This window comes from Lissotriton helveticus, chromosome 12 (genome assembly GCF_964261635.1).
Source record: "Lissotriton helveticus chromosome 12, aLisHel1.1, whole genome shotgun sequence".
In the NCBI taxonomy this organism is placed as follows: Eukaryota; Metazoa; Chordata; class Amphibia; order Caudata; family Salamandridae; genus Lissotriton; species Lissotriton helveticus.
Genome location: NC_136073.1, coordinates 336,736,863 through 336,759,966, shown reverse-complemented (window position 1 = coordinate 336,759,966; position 23,104 = coordinate 336,736,863). Strand labels below are relative to the sequence as shown.

Below are 23,104 nucleotides of genomic sequence, written 5' to 3'. Positions count from 1 at the left end.
CTAAATTAACCAGTGCAATAAATTATTTGAGATCAAAACAACAAAAATCCAATCCGTGGAACCAGAGATTATGAAATTTAAAAGATTCAAGTGAAAATAGTGTCCAGAAGCAAAATGTGCCAACTGTGATTATCTGGTCGCACCAGACCAGGACAAAGTCACAAGCTCAGGCCAACCGTGATGGAGCTTGATACAGGGGACCATGTTAGGCATACTGAACAAAGTACCTTAAATCCTGGTTTGCGGAGTGTTGCAAGATCCCACGTAGGGGATGTGTGAGTAGCATTGGCTCCGAGGAGACTGCATTGCAGAGCTTGGGTCGTCGTCAAGGATGCTAACGACTTGGGCCTTACAGTGCAAAGTCCTGCGTCAAAGATGCATCGTGCACCGGTGGTTCTGAAGAAGCTGCGGGGCTTTGATGCAGATCCATGCATCACCGAGGATGCGTTGACTTGGGGCTTGCAATGTGAAGGCCTGCATTGAGAATGTGTCACACAGTGGTGGTTCCGAGGAGACCGCAGGCTGTGATGCATGACCCAGCATCGGGAATCCATCGGGCTGCAGCTGTTCCATTGTGGCTGCGAGGAGATGCATTGCACTACATTTGTTCTGCCTACCGGACCACAGCTGGGCTCGCAGTGCACCTTCATGCCCTCCTCCAAGGGTCCGATCTAGGTGGTACCATTTGTAGGGCAAGGTTCAGAGCACAGAAAGTCCAAACACTGTGTCCAAGGTGGTTGGAGCCTGTTCTGTCAAAGATGCTCTGATCAGGAGGCCAGCCATCTAGCCCTTAGAGTAACTCTGGTAGTCCTAGGTTCAGGGTGCAGGTACAGTTCTTCTTACTCAGACAGCACAGTAGTAGTCCTTCTTGCAGAGCAGCACAGCAGTCCATCTGAGTCTTCCACAGGTGAACTAAAGAGTTGGGTTTGAGGGTCCAATATTTATACTTGCTACCCACTTTTAAGTAGGAAAAGCTTCTGGAGGTTTCCACCCTTAGAGGTTCTTTGAATGTTCTGCCCCCCAGCCCTGGCTCCAGCTTGTCTGTTGCCACAATAGTGTCTTTTTGTGAGTTTGCCCAGGGGACAGGCTGCAGACACCAAATGGTTGTGACAATAAAATGTCAACTTTCTAAAAGTGTCATTTTCAGAATAGTGACTTAAAATCTGACTTTCCCATTGAAGAGGATTTTTAATTACAAGTCTTGAGACACCAAACTTGGCATTCCTACCTGCTGCCAATTTAAAGTTATCACGTAGTAAATGCAATAAGTTAACCCAATGTTATCCAATGGGGGAGGTAGGCTTTGCACTAGGGAAAAACGAGTTTCAAAGTTTTTCACTACAAGGACATGTAAAAGTTGGAAGTTCCTGACCAACTTTTTAAATACACTGCACCCTGCCATGTGGGCTGTTTAGGGCCCACCGTAGGGGTGGCTTATATGTATTTAAAAGGAAGTTTTAGGCCTAGTTTTATTTTGGCAGGGTGAAATGGCCATACTGCCCACCTAGGCTACAGTGGCATGCCTAAGACGTGTTTAAAATGGTTACTTAGGTGGGTGGCACAATCACCAGGTTTAAAGGCGAGAGCACACTCCCTTTAGCACTGGTTAGCGGTGGTAAAGTACACTTAGTCCTAAGGCCAACAAAAACTAGATCAAGAAAAACAGAGAAGTAAGGTAAAATGTTTGGGGGAAGATCACCCTAAAACTGACAGGTCTGATAAGTATCCATAGTGCAGCCACCACTGCCCCTCTGACGTCCGAGGTAGCTGGTGAAGTGCTCCACAAAGAGAAACTAAACAGAGCACCTCATGTGCCCATGACCACGAGTCCCCTAAAATGACGGCATGCAGAAGAAACTTTGTGTTTTCCCATCCTTACTCTTACCTTGCACCATTTCTTACCCCTAACTTCTTTCATTCTTTTGTGTTGTTTAACTCCTTAATATGGAAACTGATCTTCACCCTTTTCCAACATCTTACCTCTTCTGTGGCTCATTGGGACAGATTTCATAGCTCGTAGCCCTTGCCCTGATAGTAACCTTTAACTTAAACTCAGCCCTTCTAATACTCATAGTCCTGAACTAAACCATACCCTAACCTCAAACGCACACTTCTGTTTTTAAAGTAGCTAAATGCTCTATTGTCTTTGATGCAAAGAAAATTGTAGCTTATTTCTTTCTAATTTTGTCCGCCTCTTATTTGGGAGCTGAAAAGCTAAGGAAGGGAACGGGACAGGATGTAAAACAACTCCTATGCCAGGTGGAACCTGAGAAACTCTAGGAGAAGGCATCAGCTTTCAAGATGCACTTCCCCTGTCTCTGCAGACCTGTATCAGAAGACGCATCATTTTCCTCAGTTTACAGACTGCCATAGTGTCAAACAGGAAGCCTGTTATCCTGTTAGGCTTTCACACAGTTCAGATGTAACATGCTCTGTAACCAGCTTGTATTATTGCTCCAGCGATGCCACACAATGTAGTTGTGATGCGCCTGACTTACCTTTGGGCGTGCTACGTCTGGCTATCGAAGAGAGGGACCACTGTAATTTTCATCCTCTACTTTCACCTTTCTAAACTAGTCACCACTCTTAAGCATCAAAAGCATGGGAATGTGGCCACACAGACGAAGGAATGCTTTTTGCCATTCCCTTGGCACCCTATTACAGGTGTGTGCGCAAAGGAGCTGTCAGGAGTTCTATAGACTATGCACCATATAGAGGTAGCGCTCAGTTTGTGCTCCACCCACATGCACCCATAGGAAGGAAGTGAGGCATGGGTATCAAAGAAGACCTCCTGGGCATCTCTCTGCAGGCCAGTGCAGTAACGCACTGCACCTGCCTGAAGGGGAATGCTTCTACCCCTCCTCTAGCCAGAGGCTGGTACGCCTACAGTAAAAGACAGAGCCACGTTTTCAAATTGCAGCCCTAAAGACAGCAATTTTTTTGTTTAATCTGGCACAGTACCTCTGTCTCTACCAGGTGCCCCTAGTTAAGCATGCTGTGTGTGACAAATAGTGCAACCATCAGGGCCAGATGGACAAGTTACTTACCTTTGGTAATGCCTTATCTAGTAGACACACAATCTAGCTGCAGATTCCTTACTTTAGAATGTCCAGGTGTCAGGCCTGATCAGGAAGATTTTTATTAGCAGCACCCCTGCACGTCAGTAAGTGGCGTCAGAGGACTCCACGTGATGTTGTAGGTTGAGAGTTTGTCGTTCTGACGTCTGCGTTGTCTATATAGGTGCCACCTTGGTACTTTAGTGACTTTCCATGCTAGAAGCACGGAGCCATGAAGTTATGGGTACAGTGGTGTGCTAAAAACAACCAGGGCCCTGAAAGGTATCACACCTGACATGAAGAACTTAACCGCAGTGTGAGGAGGATGGGTGGGTCGGTAAGTAATCTGTTTAAGTCAATTACTTCACAAGTAGCTCGGTTCCTTTACCAGTAATCACCACTTTCTGAAGTACGGGCACCTGTTACCACTCTATCCTTCTCACTATGACAAACATGCTTTCCATCTACTGTGTGAGGGTGTCTTATTTATTTATACTTGCAAAAACACACATGCCTAGACCACACTTTTTTTTAAAAGAACAAAAACAATTACTGAAGGTTCAGAATACTCTTTATTGAATTCTGACCTGGTAGTTATATTTTATACCTTTGACTTCTTTTTTTTACTTTCAAAGGTTTTTTTACATATATATTCTCATTAGCAAAAATAGGACAAACTGTATAAATATATATTTGCAATACTATACAAAGCAATTCATAAAGAAAACATGTCACAATATATCTACACAAACTCAAAACATTATCTCAACAAAAACACATTAAATTGATGTGTACTTGATCTCAATAAATGAGAGACAAAATCAAAAGGAGGAAAAGAAAGGCAGGAAGGAAGGAGAGCGTAAGGAGTGGAGTCAAATTAATGATACTCTTTCATGGTGTTAAAGCTAACAAATAGTTCTTGTAAGTGAATTATTCCTTCAAATGTGCCTCCAAGTATACCGACACGTTTCGATTACAGGAAACCAGTTCCTGGAATCTCACCAGGGCCTTTTTTCTTTTGTCAGGTTATGGCGGTGGACTGTGAAAGATTGTGTTGTAGAACTCGGAAATTTTTCTTTCTCTGAACCCCAACGTTTTAGAAGTGTAAGGAGCGGGGGGCTTTGTATTCGTTGTTGGCAGATTCCCTTCTGATTTGAAAAAGCGAATACTAGAGCACATAAGGGCAGTAAAAAATAAGGATTTATCATATGCTACAGCGAAACATCTTATGTCATGTCAAAATGGAGATTGGCGTAAAATGACTTATTTTGCAATTGATACTGTGGAAGATCATGAGAGAATGGGAGATCGGAAAAAGAAACTCCGACAACTGCAATCTAGATACATAATTAGACTACGGACCAAAAACCCAAGAGGCATGAACTTCGATGAAGAGCTTTATGTGCATTTAGAATAAGAACAGTTTATGGGGCCCCATAATAAGCAAATTGGAATGAGGATACTGAAACAATGCATACAACTTTAGTACAAAAAGCTGGAGAGAGAAAAAAAGGGAAAAAAGGGTACTATACCATTTAACTTATGTAAGGACACATATATAACTCCGGGAAGGACTTGAAAAATCCAAGTACTATACTTAAAAATGTCTATATGAAATCAAAAGAGACATTATGGAGATATTTTTGTAAAATGTCCCTAACGTTAAAAATATACAATTGTATTATATGCATTGTTTGTGGAAGTGTGCAGATCCGAGAAAAAGATTTAAAATGCATCCCACATGTAAATAGAACAATGTCTAACAAAGGTGAACTCCTGTATAGCATTGAGTACTACATGTCCCAGAAGCCTATGGGAGAAGTAGAAATGGAAAAGAGTATAAACAGTTGCAGGATAGTAATTACACTTACCGTGAGCAAGGCCGTTAGGCTGAAACGCATTGGTGTTAGACTGGTCACTGAATAAAATATACGAACTGGAGTTTCTGAGTGCGGCGTCTTTTGTCAAAAAATTGTTTTTTGGCCATTGGTCTGGCCCAACGCCGGCACCCGCTGAAGTGCGATCCTGTAGGAAGACCACATTGCAACTATATATATAATATATAATATATATTACCTACTGGCGGTCGCCAGTAGGTAGTTATAGTTAGGATCGTTTTCCATAGGAAATCCGCAACATTCTATTGGGAATAACTTTGGCGCCGAATGAGGGATCTGCCTGTAATTTTCCTCAACTTTGCCTCCCTGAAAGTTTCGGGGGGGATCCGTCAAGCGGGGGCCGAGATAAAAGGGGGGTCCCATAACGTGTTTTCCCCATGTTAATTTCCATAGGGCGGTTGGACTCACTTTTAGCCCGAACGGCTGAATGGATTTCCACCAAACTTGGCAAAATTGTAGGGACTGGTACCCCGATGTGCCTTTGCTATGTCTCAAGATATATGCTCCAGTGGTTTTTACGAAAATTAACTTTGAAAAAATATATATTGGGCTACATTGGGCTATATATATGTTAGAGCCCAAATGTAGCCCAATGTAGCCCAAAGATGGCCACCAGAGACAAAAAAAAACAAATGTAGCCCAAATATCAGCCAGATGTAGCCCAACTATAGCCCAATGACAGAATGTCCCAGAGTGTTCTAAAGAACAACTAGAACGCTAACAGTCTTACTTATGACAAAAGTATGGCACACCTGAAGTCATCTTGATTGGAATAAAGTGGTAACACTTAATCATTTAATTTGAAAAGGAACAAAATGAGGGGTTTCATTTTGCCATAGAAATTTTATATATATATATATATATATATATACATATATATATTCACTGAAAAAACCATAGGTTACACACCAGTTATAGTTAGGAATTAGCATTTAAAAAAACCTTTGAAATTCACTGAAAAAACCATAGGTTACACACCAGTTATAGTTAGGAATTAGCATTTAAAAAAACCTTTGAAATTCACTGAAAAAACCATAGGTTTCACACCAGTTATAGTTAGCTGGAAAATGTACTCGCATAAAACCATTGAAATTCCCACGTTATAGTTAGTTGGACTCACTATAACTTGCACGTCTGCAATGCACTGCTGATGACGTCACATAGTACATCACTCATGCATATATTTAAATATTTAAACATTACTCGCTAATATATGTATTCACTAAGATACACTTAATAAGCCAGTTAACCCATCAAATTTTTTTTTTAAAACCCTGTCATGAGTGATGTAATATGTGACGTCATCAGCAGTGCATTGCAGACGTTCAAGTTATAGTGAGTCCAACTAACTATAACGTGGGAATATATATTTATATATATATATATATATATATATATATATATATATATATATATTTCTTTTTCTTTTTTTTTGGTACAAAGGACGCCGCACACAGCAACTTAAGCTCACAGATTTATTGAGCAAGGCCGCCAGGCTGAAACGCGTTGGTGTTAGACTGGGCACTGAAATAAATCTGTGAACTGAAGTTGCTGTGTGCGGCGTCCTTTGTACCAAAAATTGTTTTTTGGTCTGGCCCAACGCCGGCACCTGCTGGAGAGCGATCCTGTTAAAAGACCACATTGCACCAAAAAAAAAAATATATATAACCTACTGGCGGTTGCCAGTAGGTAGTTATAGTTAGGACCTAGTTTCCATAGGAAATCTGCAACATTCTATTGGGAATAACTTTGGCGTTGATTTACGGAATTGGCTGAATTTCTCCAGGAAAATGGCCAGCTCCGCTCCGCTCCTTCCCTGAAAGTTTGGGGGGGGGGGGGATTCGTCAAGCAGGGGCCGAGATAAAAGGGGGGTCCCAAAACGTGTTTTCCCATGTTAATTTCCATAGGGCGGTTGGACTCACTTTTAGCCTGAACGGCTGAATGGATTCCCACGAAACTTGGCAAAATTGTAGGGACGGGTAGCCCGATGTGCCTTTGCTATGTCTCAAGATATGTGCTCCAGAGGATTTTGAGTAATTTAGGTTAAAAAAAAAATATATATCTATAAGCGCGCACCGGGGCGCGTACCAGCGCGCTACGCGAGTTCGCGCGCGGAAAGCTGATTGGCTCTCGGGTGTCTGTCAACATTCCAAACAGTCCTGAGCGGCCGCCATCTTGTGTCTCGGTAGGATCGAGACACAAGAGGTGGCAAAAACAAAGGGGGAAATGACCAAAAGGGGGCAGGGTAGACCCCCCCTGACCCCATAGGTTTGATGTGGGGGCCATAAAAGGGCTTCGCGGGGCAAAACATTTTTTATTTTTTTTCCGATTTTCGCGGGGGGATAGCCCGGTACGCGTACCGGGGAGGGTACCATGGGTAAAAAAGAATGACAGATTTTTTTTAAATGTAGCCGTTTTTTTTTATAAATTGGAGGTAGTTCTAAAAAGAACTGTTTTTTTTCTTCTTTTTGTTGTTTTATATATTTTTTGAACATTTTGTACTTTTTTTGGCTTTTATGAACTATTTTATATTTTTTGGGTTATTTTTATGGGGAGAAACAAAAAACAGGGAATTGTAAACGGCTCAACTGGAGCAAAGAAAAATAAGGAAAAAATAATGGTTTTTTGGGGCAATTGTGGTTGTCACCAGCACGGTTGATGAGCTTTATGCTCTGCTTACCATAGGTGATGGTCTTACCACAAAAAATACAAGTGATCTAGAATTCACCAAACTGTGGTTGTATGTTTGGGACCATCTCCCTTGTCCTTGGTCCCGATGGAGTGGGTTGCTTTCTTTTGGAGGTGCTGGGTGAAGATTGGGGAGGGTTACTGGCCAGTTCTCTCACCTCTGCCGCAGCATAGTTGTTGGGATGCTTGCGCTGCATGTGCCGAATCATGGTGTTATTGCCAAATGAATATTTCTTATTAGGGTTCCCCCTTGAAAGTTCAGAGCCACAGATTTGGCAAGTCACCTTTGGCGCATTCACTTTCTTCTTGCCCTCTGGGATGGAAAAAAACTCCCATACAATGTGCTGCTTTGGCCTATATGGGGTATTGTCTTCTGGCAGGAATGTCCTACTCCCCTCCTCCTCCTCCTCCTCTTCTTCTTCTTGACCACCAATGTGATGTTGTGGTGGTCCTCTTGGTGGTGGTGGTGGTGGTGATGCAGCTGCTCCAGCTGCTGCTGCTACTGTAGCCATTTTAAAGTACAAAATATTAGTCAAAGATCTCCAAACAGGTCTTCCTCAGTCAAAGGACAAAGTCTGAATAAGGAAAAAAGGTGGGGGCTTTTATCATTTGGAAAAAAAAAATGTCCTGGACCAATAAAGTGTTATTTTCAAGTCACATGACCCGGGCTTTCATCATTTGGAAACCAAAACTGTTCTGCACCAATAAAAAGTGTTATTTTCAGGTCACATGACCCGACGCGCTTACGCTACGTGCCCCCGGGGCGCGTCGCGTAAGCGCGTCGGATGCTTACGTTGCGCGATCGTATGCGCTCGAGTGCTTCCGGGTGCGCTTACGCCGTGCGTATCACGCGGACGCGGCTACGCGATACGTCAGGATGATGTTTTGGCGCGCCCCGGGGCGCGTCCTGGGGCGCTTACGTAGCACGTTCGTATGCGCGTGGTGCTTCCGGGCGCGCTTATGCCATACGTATGATGCGGCTACGCGATACGTCACGAGGTTGTTTTCGTTCGCGGCAATAACGGTAACGGGACGCTCCCCGGTACGCGCCCCGGGGCGTGCCGCAAAATTGCGCTGACCGGGGCGCTCCACGGCAAAAAAAAAAAAAAGAAAAAAAATGTATAAAAAAATAGTATTATATAAATATACAATATAGGATTCATTATAAAAATATTACATTTCATAGGTTTGAGGCCCTATATATAGTTAGGAATTAGCATTTACAAAACCTTTGAAATTCACTGAAAAAACCATAGGTTTCACACCAGTTATAGTTAGGAATTAGCATTTAAAAAACCTATGAAATTCACTGAAAAAAACATAGGTTTCACACCAGTTATAGTTAGGAATTAGCATTTAAAAAACCTATTAAATTCACTGAAAACAACTATAGGTTTCACACCAGTTATAGTAAGCTGGAAATTTTACTCGCATAAAATCATTGAAATTCCCACGTTATAGTTAGTTGGACTCACTATAACTTGCACGTGCAATGCACTGCTGATGACGTCACATATTACATCACTCATGACATGGTCAGTGACATCACTTATGACATCACTGATGACACCATCCTTGTGACAGAGTGACAGACCTCCTTTCACTGAAATGTAACCCTTGAAACACATATTCAAAAATAAAAACTAACATTTTCAAAAAAATGGAGATAGCCATACCAGTTACAACAACCAATTCAATTATTCCACCATCTATATACTCATGCACTCATTCACCAACAGTTCTATATAGTCACTCATACATATACTCACTCTTCATATGAAGTGATACACCTATACATCCTCTTACACACCGACAGTCATCCTAAAGATACTCTCACACATACTCACACATGCAAATAAACTCTTGAACATCCATTTATTTGCATATACAGCTATACACACACTACCACTTTACTTCTAAGGAAACTTACACATACTTACTCTCTTAAACAATCACTTATAGAAACACATACTAATTTAAACAGGAACTCTTACAATTCCTCACTCTCACATATACTCACTTATATACATCAATCTTCACATATACTAGATTAAAACATATGTAGTTACTGATAAACACACTAGTGAGACAGTCATTCACTCACTAACACACACATATACACACTCATCCACCCATACAGTCCTGCACATATGCTGTCTTCAAAACACATACAAACAGAGAGTCAGTCATTCATGCATGTATGTGCTAAGTAATACCCCCACCAAACCATACAAACACTCATACTGATACTAAGAAAAACATCTAATAACCCATATACATACACATGTAGCAACTCACCAACCCATGCAGGCACTTATACACAAAGTGAAACACTAATACATATATTTGAATATTTAAACATTACTCTCTAATATATGTATTCACTAAGATACACTTAATAAACCAGTTAACCAATCAATTTTTTTTTAAAAAACATCCATGTAAACACTTATTTAAACATTTATTCTTCCATTAACTTTTACATATACATATATAACACATTTATTTTTTAAAAAGACACACATTCACTGGATGGTGTCATCAGTGATGTCATGAGTGATGTCACTGACCATGTCATGAGTGATGTAATATGTGACGTCATCAGCAGTGCATTGCACGCCCAAGTTATAGTGAGTCCAACTAACTATAACGTGGGAATTTCAATGGTTTTATGCTAGTAAAATTTCCAGCTGACTATAACTGGTGTGAAACCTATAGTTTTTTCAGTGAATTTAATAGGTTTTTTAAAGGCTAATTCCTAACTATAACTGGTTTGAAACCTATGTTTTTTTCAGTGATATATATATATATATATACATACACACATTTCCACTTTATATGACAAACTAGCCATGTCCTGTTTAGACAATCTCCACTTGTGTCTTACAGTGCATTAGGCCTTGTCTAACTGACAGTACCAACCCCATGATAATACTTAGCTTATCCGCATCACCCTCTATTATCACTCTGACCAAAAAGCTGGAGGCATACCAAAAAGCTGTGTGTTTGTTTCACAATGTATTGTGATTGATTGGCACCACCTTTTTTAGTATTGGTACATCATGCCATTTGATTATAACTGGGAAGTACCTCTCTTGATATACACTCAGGGAGCATAATGCAGGTGTTTTTTTTTTTTTTTGTATTTCTAGTGTCATTTTTAGGTTTCGACCTGGCGTTACTGCGCAAGCACTTCGCGCAGGTGAAATCTAATGTTTACTATATGGGATATGGGAACGTCCCCCGGCTCCCATTGGCTAGCTCCATAAATGGAGGTTAGCCATTGGAAGCCGTTTCTGTCCGTCAAGGCCGGACCAGATTCGGGGGCGTTCCCGCGATTTTTACTCATCCCACCCCTTTCCCTACGTCATGCGGCGGTGGGCGGCCTATTCTACTCGCGTCACTTGGAGACCCAGAGGACCCGCCCATCTCTCCGCGCACTGTCATTCGGCCCTCCGGAAGTCCCACCCCTCTCGACCTGCTGTCGCTCTTCTCCCGTTCGCAGCTCCACGGCTTTGCAGTAAAGGTAAGAATGGCTATTGCTGAAGCCGGGCGACCCCGGCTACATGCTGGGCTTCAAAACCGGGGTTAGTCCGTCTGCTCTTGCGTGGGTCTGGGCAAAGTGCATCTTTTCAGCGTTTTCCATGCTTCCTCTTGGACATAAAAGTCCTCCGCGTGCGGCAGCAGGCCGGGCTTTTACGGAGACCTCTGATGGTTGCATGGGGGAGGGAGGAGAGATCTAGTGACAGGTGCGCTGCGCGTCCCATGTGTCGAGGTGACAGTATCATCCCTCTCTAGGTCACCGTGGTTTGCCCTTCAGGTCCCCACACCATGCGTTTGTTTCCCTGGGACATAATACACCAGTCCCTCTCTGTAACAATATGCCCTCCCCATTTATCTGTGCGCCCTTGTAAAATGACCTCCATATCCCGGTCTCTCACCATCATGCAATTTGTATGTGCTTCCCGTTTGTGTGCTCATGGTATATGTCTTTATCATATCTGTGTGTCAGGACAACTTTCTCTTACAGTCCAGGTGCGTCATATATGTCCTCTCCATTCATGTGTGTGTCCTAGTGACATGACCTTCCCATCTCTCCTTCAGTTACGATTACATGCCCTTCCCAGCCGTGTGTAGTATGCTCGCCCTTTCCATTCATGTGTGCGGAATGCATCTCCATAGGTGTATTTCTAACTTACCCTTTGGTGTCATCTTGTTATGCCACTCCCATCTCTTCCCCGCTCATCCCTGTGTTGACACATATATTCCATTCTGAGCCCTCTTTTAAACCGGAGAAATTGGCGAGTTCCTTTCGCACTGTTGCTGTGACCTGTTATGCCCATCCCCCTTCGTGTAACTGAAATATGCTTCCCATTCCTCTGTGTGGCACTGAAATGCCCCCCCCCCCCCGAATCACTGACAATCCGGTACCCATTAAAAAAAGTGGCAATCACGCCATTTCCGGGCATGCAGGCAATTGATGCCAGTGTTAATTCTACAGTCCAGTCCGTATTTAACTAGTTTCATGTTATTTCATTGTCATCGATTGTTAAAGTCCTCATGTCATGTGTACATTAATTTTGCTTCCGCTGTACTGCGCACGGGTAAAATGTATTTGTAATTTGCTGAATAGGTGATTGAGCTTTAATAATGTATGGAAATTGTGCATACCTCGATATACTCATTATTACATTTCAGAACACCCCGCCCCCTACCGAAGAAACTGCATGGAAAATTAATGGTATCGGTACATCTCCTGCTCTGCCTACTGACTGCTTGGGTTCACAGTAGTATTTATTGAAGAATTGGCTCTTATGAGGTTGCTCCCACATGTAATGTGAACGAATTACCCCAAACGCTGTGTACAGTTTTCTGTATCTGTGCGCTTTCAGTAGAATAGACCCTGCTGGTTGCTTGTGGGTCAGGAGCAGGCTGCAGATGTCTGCGCAGCGAGACCGCCTTCTGTTCACGGCCCTCCCATCCCAGTGCTGGAGGTGACCTTATTTATAGTAGAGAACGAGCGGCCTAGTCAGATTTGACTTTATGCTTCGCTGAACGGCCCGATGCGGCTGTCTCGGCGATCACAGCAGACAGACCGGCTTGCAAGTGTACACACCGCAGCCTTTTGCAGTATTACACCAGATATGGTAACAAGCAGCTCGGATTGTAAAGGCTACGTTTTTAGCTATTTCAAGACAAATGCGTTTAATTAACAGTGCTGCCCATGGCCGGATACAACTTTACAATGTGGTAACGAGGGGCGGTCAGCATCACTCCACTGACCTTCATTAGCTCGGTGGGTTACTGGAGGGGCGCGCTGTGCGGGGTAGGGGGGGTGCATGACAAGCTGCCGCCTGCTGTCTGACATATGGTTAAGAGCCGCGCATGTGCGCACTGCTCCAGAGTGTGTGCGTGTGTGACTACTCCAGTGTGTGTGTGCATGTGACTGCTCCAGAGTGTGTGTGTGTGTGACTGCTTCTGGGTGTGTGTGTGTGACTGTTCCAGGGTGTGTGTGTATGTGACTGTTCCAGAGTGTGTGTGTGTGTATGTGACTGCTCCAGAGTATGTGTGTGTATGTGACTGCTCCAGAGTGCGTGTGTGTGTATGTGACTGCTCCAGAGTGCGTGTGTGTGTATGTGACTGCTCCAGAGTGCGTGTGTGTGTATGTGACTGCTCCAGAGTGTGTGTGTGTATGTGACTGCTCCAGAGTGTGTGTGTGTATGTGACTGCTCCAGAGTGTGTGTGTGTATGTGACTGCTCCAGAGTGTGTGTGTGTATGTGACTGCTCCAGAGTGTGTGTGTGTGTGTGTATGTGACTGCTCCAGTGTGTGTGTGTGTGTGTGTGTGTATGTGACTGCTCCAGTGTGTGTGTGTGTCTGCTCCTGGGTGTGTGTGTATGTGACTGCTCCAGGGTGTGTGTGTATGTGACTGCTCCAGAGTGTGTGTGTATGTGACAGCTCCAGAGTGTGTGTGTGTGTATGTGACTGCTCCAGAGTGTGTGTGCGTGTGTATGTGACTGCTCCAGTGTGTGTGTGTATGTGACTGCTCCAGTGTGTGTGACTGCTCCAGTGTGTGTGTGTGTGTGTGTGACTGCTCCAATGGGTGTGTGTATGTGACTGCTCTAGTTGTGTGTGTGGGGCTCTGGGTGTGTGTGTGTGTGTGGCTCTGGGTGTGACTGGCACTGGGTGTGTGTGGCTGGCTCTGGGTGTGGGGCTGGCTCTGGGTGTGTGTGTGTGTGTGTGGCTCTGGGTGTGTGTGTGTGTGTGGTAGTAATTGCTGTCTGCTGAGCTTGTCCGTAGGGTACAATAGTTCTCACATTTGCGAGAGATTAAGCTATTGGCAATGTAAATGACAATGCCATTTATTTATCTGTTTTCAAAACCAACACATAAATACAAATTTTGTCTTTTACAATGCCAATAGCTCTAACTTCTCCAAAGGCGAAACCGTTGCATGGTAAATGCTTGTTGTTTTCTTCATTCTGCATTGGATGATTTCAGTTAAACTTTGACATCCCATCATATTTCCTGCAGCCTTGAGAAGCAGGAGGATAATGGGCCAATAGGGGACTAAACAGGTTTTGGCTGCCCCAACCATCAATTTGTGAAACTTTCTATGTATGAGGAAATGAAGAAAATTCTGATGGTGACTAAAATCGGAGGCAACACACAAGAAGCGGTATTCATATTTAGTACATTGTATACCATTTGGAAAATGGAACCAGGATACAATGAATAGGAGGACGCACTCTCACAATCTTCAATATAGAGGCATGGAAGGTCCAAACCTAGAGTAGCGATCCACTCACAACAAAAGAAGGGGTATTGCCCAACAGGGAGGAAGAATTGGACCTCGTAACTCAACACCACCACATGGCAGTGGTGTTGTCCGTGAACACCTGAACTAGACTTCCCTTGAAGGATGGTAAGAAGTCTTTCAGTGCCAATCGGATTTCACAAAGCTCCAATAAATTGATGTGGAGCCTGGCTTCCACCAGAGACCAGAATTCTCTGACCTCCACCTCTCCCAGATGGCCCTCCAGCCCAGAAGTGATGCATCTGTCACTACTGTGAGATCTGGATGGGGAAGAGAGAGGGGGTCTGCCTCTGACCCAATCGTGGTTTGCCAACCACCACTGCAGATATTTCGCATTTCCCTCTGAGATGTGGACCAGGTCAGTGAGATTTCCCAGATTCTACTCCCATTGGAACTTCAGGACCCACTGCAGATCCCGCTTGTGCCATCTGGCATGATTCACCAGCAGAATGCAGGAGGCCATGAGAACCAGCAACCTAAGAGTCAGTCTCACCGAAATCCAAGATAGAGGCTGACACATCGGTATCATACCCTGAATATCCTGGATTTGCTGCTCATGAGGATAGGCCCGAAATTGCAGTGTCCAAAACCGCTGTGATGAAAGGGAGCGTCTGAGATGGAGTCAGGTGTGACTTCGGCATGTTGATAGTGAACCGCAACAAATGCAGGAGGTTCGCTGTAGTCTGGGTTTGGGAGACGACAGCCTGGGGCAAGCCCACTTTTAACAACCAGTCTTCGAGATAAGGGAAGACTGGGGATGAGCTGCGACCATCACCTTGGTGAACACCCGAGTGGCACTAGTGATGCCCAGCGGGGAGTACAGTAAACTGAACGTGCTTGTGGCCCACCGTAAACCACAGGTAGTGGCAATGGGCTGGTAGAACGGGAATATATAAATAGGCGTTCTGCAAGTCCAACCCTACCATACAGTCTCCTGGGTCCAGGGCAGACAGAACCTGAGCAAGAGTGAGCGTCTTGAACTTCACTTTCCTGAGTAATATTAGTTGAGGGATCTAAGGTCGAGATTAGAACAAAGACCTCTGTCATTTTTGGGAACCAGAAAATAGCAGAATAGCAATCGCAGCCTATTTCTGGCCCAGGAACCCTCTCTATAGCTCCTTTGGCCAAAAGAGTCCTGACTTCCTCTCGAAACAAAGCACAGTGATCCTCTGTCAGCCGATCGCATATTGGAGGCATGGATGGAGGGGCAGTCTCGAAGAGAAGGGAGTAACCCCTGCGGAATATCTGCAAAACTCACCTGTCTCAGATGAGGTACAGCCAGCGCTGGAGGTAATGGCATATCCTGCCACCTACTGGATGGCCTTGATTTGGGAGGCTCAGACTAGGAAGGTTTGGAGCCAGAGGAGGGAGGGAGGTTTGTGCCCTGACCTGACCTCTGGCTGCCCGACCTACGGGGTCAGGGCAAACCGCACCCACGGCTGCCCGGAGGTTGCAGAACCTGTGACGCATCCTGATGAGGGTAGGGCTGATGCAGCTGGAAGCCCCTTCCATATCCAGGAAAGGAGCCAACGTCGGACACAGGATGGGATGATACTGATAAGTCTACAAAATGAATAGGTGGGAGAACATGCACAACGTTTCTTCTGTGATCGTTATTGTATTCAGTTTGTAGCGTGCTCAAGGGATATCACTCTCTGACCAAAGAGTGTAGTATCCAATCCCACTGAAATGGAAGGGTTGGATGATTGTATCTAACAAATGTTGATTTACATATTGTTGCTGAAACCAAGCATTGAGTTGAAGCAAATCTGAAAAAGACAGTTAACGATTAAACATCGCTTATCCACAGAAAAGTATTCTGTGTTTCATTTATGTTTGAAATTGGAAAACCGAGCAACCCCAGGCCATTGGGGCTTTTGCAGTGCTAAAGGGGACGGACCCTATCAGGGGATGATGCTGAGAAGCCCAGGGACTTGGCCGTAGTCCGCGACTCCTTGATACGCTCTAGCACCACGTCCACCCTGTCGCCGAAGAAACGAGAGCCGTCAAAGGGCATGTCTATAAGGTTGGCTTGGACAACCCCAGAGAAGCCAGACTTCCTCAGTCAGGCTCCACCTACTTGCACCCATAGGGAGGAAGTGAGGCATGGGTATCAAAGAGGGTCTCCTGGGCATCTCTCTGCAGCCCAGTGCAGTAATGCACTGCACCTAGCAGAAGGGGAATGCCTTTACCCCTCCTCAAGCCAGAGGCTGGTATGCCTCCAGTAAAAGACAGAGCCACTGTTTCAAATTGCAGCCCTACAGACAGCACATTTTATTTTGTTTAATCCGGCACAGTGCCTCGGTCTCTACCAGGTTCCCCTAGTTATCTCTCTTCCCAGTGAGTCTGTTGTGTCAAGGCTACAGCTTATGGTAAACTTTGCTGCAGCCCTCCCGTATACAACAGCTCGGACCTCCTCCGGGACTTCTGGCAGCACTTGCCCAACCGCCAAGCTCTCTGGGGGGGGGGCAGAGGAGAGAAGATGAAAGCTGGGTCACCTGGTGCAGGGCGATTGTGGCAGACAATGGTTCTAGTCACAGGAGCCCCTGTGCTGGGTTTGGACCAGGTGCCCAGAAGAACGTCAGTAAAGGCCTCATTAAAAGGCATAAAGGGTTCCATAGTGGAGACACCAGGCTGCAGGAACTCTGTCAAGATGTTGGTCTTGACTGCCACAGTAGGAAGCTTCAGGTTCAAGATCTCCACAGCCCTATGCACCACCATAGCGAAGGACACCCTCCCCCCCCCCCTCCACTGTAGCCAGGTTAGGAGGAGAAAGCATGCCAGGCCTTGGAGAAGTATCCAAGCCACTGGCATCACCCAGTTCCTCGTACAAGTCCATTTCCTCTGTATAAAGCGGTACTTCTGAGAGGTCCTGCTGCCCCTCCCAATCTTCATCCAATCCTAGCCCCACTGAACAAGGCTGAGGATACACCATAGAGTCCAAGGGCTCCATCAGCTTCGGTGAACGCCCAGCTGTGTACGTGTTGTCTGGAATTATGATGGGGATGGTGCCAGCCGGAGGGCACTTTCCACATCGAGGGTCTCTGCGTCAGATGCAGCGTAGTACAACCAACGCCAGTCTGGATCCGAGAACGGATCCATGATGAGCTTTGGGTTTCAGGGCCAGTGCCGACGCAGCAGAACCCAGTGGAGCTACTTCCGCTGAGCCTGCGGGGCTCGAACGCGCACCGGCTGGGTCAAGCCGCCCAAATGTGGCACACATGGTGTCATAAAACTCTTTTAACTGGGCAGGGGGTGCTCCCGGCCAAGTAAAGGGAGGGAAACGCAGAGTCGATCCAGGCATCTGCTCTACCGAGCGGGGCCTTGAACGCCTAGACCCCTCCGTCTCGTCGGTTGACAGACGGGGCGAAGTCGAAGCATGCTTCCACTTTTATTTTTTATGATGCTTCTTACTTGACCCCTTCGAAGATTTCGAATGTGAGGACGAAGACTTGTATTCCCCGGAGCTGTGCTTGGACCTTCCTCTCGTCCTAGACAGGGAGCTGAAACAAGGCTTGCACCCTTAAAGCTTTCCACGCCATGGCCCAGCAGTTGGAGCACGACTTGGGGTCGTGGCCGCACTCTAGGCACCAAAGGCACACAAGGTGGGTGAACATAACCGACATAGCGCTGTTACATGTGCCAAACAGTTTGAACCCCAAGGCCTTTTTGGACATCCTACACACCAAACAAAAACTCGACAAAAGTTTTTTTTTTAAGTCTGTCAAAAAATGACGGGGTAGCTCTCTTCGAGGATCTGCACTCGCTGGCGCCGAAAGAAAAGAACTGGCGTCAGCCTACCGACCGGCGTGCATAGGGTGCTGCTAAGAAAAATCTTCCGGATCCATCCTGATGCATGGAAGTTCTACGGTAAGGAATCTGCGGCTAGATATGGCTATCATATATTTTATTTGAGCCTTAATGCAGCTATTACGATGCATCTTGTATAACATTGACAAGTAAGAAGAAAGTGGGGAGAATATTTGTGAGGTGAAATTGCAGTTGCCGTAATCCATTGACCGGATCTTGTTCTGGGCCTGCGATTGACATTTGTATGAATTTGTAGGGGTGGGTGTTAATGGGTCTACAAGCGTGTGCATTTACATTCCTGGGTTTTAATGTTCGAAGGTACTTGAATTGGCATACCGTCCACTTGTTTCAACTATTTTACTACCGTACAGTTCGGCTCTATGATGATGCATAAAATAAATTTGAATATGTTCTCGCTCTTTGGCTTTAATTTATTTTTTCCTTAGCTTTTCTCTAATGACTCTACAATGTCCCATAACAGCTACACAGTGAGAAACCGTGGTATAATGAAATTGCTATAATTAGGTATTTTACTTAAGAAACAAAGGAGGCAAATATATATTGTCACGCAGTGACTGCTTTACTGCGACACACCTTTTCAAGCCCTATTTTTCCTTTCACAAACCATTATTTACATTTTGTACATTTAAAGTTTGGCCAAGACTTCAACTCAGAAATGCAGAAAATTGTTCTCTGAAAGCCCAGTTTTGGCATTTGTTGTCTAGTGAGATGGAGTCACCGGGTTTCTCTGCATTTAAATCAACAGGTAAACCGTGAAAATGAATTGTATAATGATGCTTGAATAGAAGTATAGCTGAAGGGAGAAAAGGGGGGGGGCATCACCATGAAACAGCTGCAGGAAAAGGAAATTATTGCAGTAGAAGTAAAGAACGGGTAATTCAAGATTGGTAGCTTGACCACAGCAAGGGACGCTGAGACTGTAAACAACTGGTTATATTATTTAACTGAAATTCAATTAACGTGTTTGAATAGTGTGGTTTTGCTCTAATCGATTATGGCTGATGATTCCGTTTTATGTATTGCATCTTCATTCCTGCAGAAAACCCCATATGATTCAGACTAAATTGCTGAAGGCTGATCTTCATGGAGCTGTTGTGACAGGTATGTCCCTTTGTTTAGGGGAAAAGTTGTATTTGACGTTAGGCCAACTTTTCGGAAAAATAAATGTTGCTAGAGGGGTCAGAGGCGTTGCTAGAGCTTGTGGCGCCCGGGCTATCCGTCAGATTGCCGGCCATGGCATCCGCAGCCCTGTGATTGTGTGAGCTTAAGTCGGGTACTCGAATTTTTAATCTCACCTCACTGTCAAATTTCGGGCACAAATGCTTCTTCTCACATGTATCATTGGAATGCTAGTTTTACATTGGTCTATTAACTAGTGCAAGTATGTGTTAACTATCTGAACTTGCAGTTGTAAAGGGCTGCGCACAGCACCCTGGGGCCACTCGCTTAATTATACTGGTGTGATTTTTTAAAGTACTTTCAAACATATTTGTCATCCTGCCTGACTGTGACCACTATGGGTGTCTCACAGGCTTTCCCGAGGCTTGCCCAGCAATCATGCTATCACTCACATGCTCACTGTGATGGCCGGAGTCAGTGAGCCAGCTGACTCTAATGAATTTATGGTATAGGCCTGAGGCAATTTAGATTTGTGTTAGGGTCTCTCACACCCTGTTATAGTCTGGGCCCAAGTCCCAGGTGGGACAGAGAGCAGCATTGAGTTTAGTGATTCTTCTCTCCTGGTTTATTATTTGAGCGCTCTCCAAACAGCCACAATGCCACATGTTCACAGACAGATACTCTCATCAGCGTGCGTTGTGACTGTCACTCGAGACAGACTACTTTTACACTTACCTGTGTGAATCTGGATCTGAAGGTGGGGTGTTGTATTTAGGGGTCTTTCAACACCTGCTGTGCTGCAGACTTGAAACAGCAATGCAGGGTGGACTGAATACCCGACTGAAGACCAAGCTGCTTCTGTGCCATGGGCAGAAAAAAAAAATCAACCTTTGCTTGAAGTGTTGTCTGGTGTATTTACACTTGGTGTGTAACTTGTCACTCGCTGTGCGACACTAGAGATATTTATGCCAGGACATCAAGGCAGACTCTGGTGATGCTCATGCCACTACAACTCGGAATGCCTCATGTGCACCCAGCAATACCCCTTCTACATTAGTGGGGTCCAGTAAAGATCTCTGTTCTCTACTAAACTGTTGGCTTGTATTGTCAGTGGCTCTTATTGCACAGCTTCGCTCCAGTGGTTCTAAGACCTAACCGCAGGGAGATTTCTTAGCGGAGCCATGTGACCTGCTTACTAGAGGTCCATAGCTGTCATTTTAATTATAGCTTCAGCAGGCGTTTGCAGCAGTTTTAGATCTTCTAAGAGTTTTTCGTTGCTCAAATGGGTCTAATTTCTGATATTTATGTTTCCTCATCTTCATTGCTTGATTTTTGCTCGCAAGAAAACGTCAAATTTCACTCATAACCACACTGAAATTATGAACATGTCACACATAGCAATCTGAAACCTTGGCAGCTATGGATGGCATGTGTCATGATGTAATTTGCTGACTGCCTAACTTGGTTAGCCCCCCCCCCCCCCCACTTCTTTTTATAGGACTTGTGTCCACTGCCCTGCCACTCACCAAAGATCCTTTCCACCCCTCGTGACAACTGTTTAGCTCTTAACTTCCTCAGGCTCCAGTACGCCACAGTGGTGGCAGGGTCTCTACCGAAGAGGTTGGTGCTGCTGCAATCTGCAGCAAATTTCTCAGGCACTGCCAGTGCCCCAGACTCGATTCATAACTGCCAAGATTTCAGATTGCTGTGTGTGACATTTTCATAATTTTAGTGTTATTATGAGTGACATTTCAATGACTATGAGTGACACTTTCTCAGGAGAAAAATCAAGCAATGAAGACGAGGTAAACATAAAAATATCAGAAATGACTCCCATTTAAGCAAAGAGAAACTCTACAGCTGCAAAGCACCAGAAAGGAAGGGAACTTAAATACACCAGCAGCGGTGGCGAGAAGCAGCGTCATATCTTACGAACATGGTACTAGGGGGCAAATTCACATGCCGAAATGTGGCATTAAACAAACATTGCTAATGCCTCGCTCCACCATTCTGAAAATACAGGGATGCACTGTATTCACAAGAATGCGGTGCACCCCTGTGTTTCCCCTGGCACTGGTGCTAAATCTAGCTGCCTAGCACCAACGCAGGCAAACTTGAACCATAGTGCAAGGGTGTCTACATTGGTGGGAATGTCTGTTTATGTGCAGGAAGGTGTCCCTTCCTGCACATAAACAAATCGTGATTTGTAACTTCATTATGCAGCACACATAGAAGTTGCCAATTGTCATTTTTTTTAAACGATTCATGGTGTTTTGCTGTTTCTATGTGTGCTGCACAATGCAGTGTGCAATGGGGTCTAATTTACTAGGTGGCTTTAAGCCAAGTTCATTGGTTTAATGCCGCCTCGGAAATAAGACGAAGAATATATTGCCACAGGAATGTCAGAAAAAGTGACGGTCCTGGGGCGACAAGGGCTTGTACCTATGCCCTTATGTTCCTCTCTCCCTTTGATGCAGCGTTCGTTACGTCAAAAAATTGTCATTTTTCCCCTTTGTACATGTTTCTGTCCTGGAAAACGTTTAATCTTGCAACTGTGTACTTGCCCAGATACCTCCCTGCTGCCAAAGCCATGACCGCCTTATTGCTATTTCAAACACAAGGAGCTGATGGACAGAGCGCTGAAACTTTTCAGACACTCACCCCCAGTCACAGTTCTGGGTTGAATCCATCATCGTTCTTTAGCTCACTTTGCCACCCCAGGTCAGACACAGCCATATGCAAATCAGTCTTGACCCTGTGCCTCATGGAAACAGTCCAGCCCGAACTGCCAAGCCATGTCTTCACTGGACCGGAAACAAGCATCCTGGGACCGGTTTCTGGCTAACAGCTGTCATCAGCCAGGCTAGCTTGAATCCAGTGGCAAAGTGAGCAAGGGACCCACGTCTGGGCGTACCCTGCCAACTTGTGCTTTCTGAAGACCATGTTTGTGCTACTGTCAGGGAAATCAACAGTAAAAACCGGCCCTCAAGACGATAAAACAGGACACAAACATAAAAAGACAGCCCACACACTGACCTATCAGACCATACCATTGGGCACTGCCAGATTGCCCTATAGGCAGGGCCACTGGAATTATGCTGTTATGCTGCCACAGCAACTTTTCCATAATTTTAGATTTGCCATGTTTGCCACACAGTCCATCATCTTCTGCATAATCTGCAGATTTTAACAATTTGTTTCTTGCTTAAAGGATTCAAAAGCTACTAAAAATGTTGCAGCGTAGTGAGAGGCCCTTTACAAAGCAGGACTGGTCGCCTTCCTATTGCTTATTGCTATATTTGGGTACTAAACTGGTACTAATGAGGTGCAACCAATGCCTAGACGGTGTTACCGATTTTAAAAACTAAAGAAGTAATGATGTAATACTATTACAAAATGTGCCGCATAAAGCTTCATAATTTGCCTTGTCTTGACGCAGAATTTACTCAACCTTGCCGCATAATTTGGCCCTCTCCTGCCACACAATTTCAGTGGCCCTGCCTATAGGCCAGTCCGATCCTGCAGCTATGAAATATTGACTCAAGTTCTGCCTCGGGTAAAATTGTGTGACCCCCCAGCGTACCCTTAATCAATATGCTGGTGGTAAATTACAAAATTGGCACTGTAGCCAACTGAGCACTTTATACCTGATTGAATACTCTAAACTAAAAACCCGTTAAACAGCACTTGGGCTTA

At 44.8% G+C, this 23,104-nt stretch overlaps 1 protein-coding gene across 2 annotated transcripts in view; it reads left to right on the top strand.

Annotated features, from left to right (window-relative positions):
* Positions 1–23,104, top strand: part of POP4 (POP4 ribonuclease P/MRP subunit) — a 180,503-nt gene that overhangs the window by 113,349 nt on the left and 44,050 nt on the right. For both annotated transcript variants that reach the window (XM_078668288.1, XM_078668289.1), the window contains exon 6: positions 19,329–19,390. In XM_078668288.1, coding sequence (XP_078524414.1) covers positions 19,329–19,390 — 62 coding nt within the window. The remainder of the gene's footprint in view (positions 1–19,328; positions 19,391–23,104) is intronic.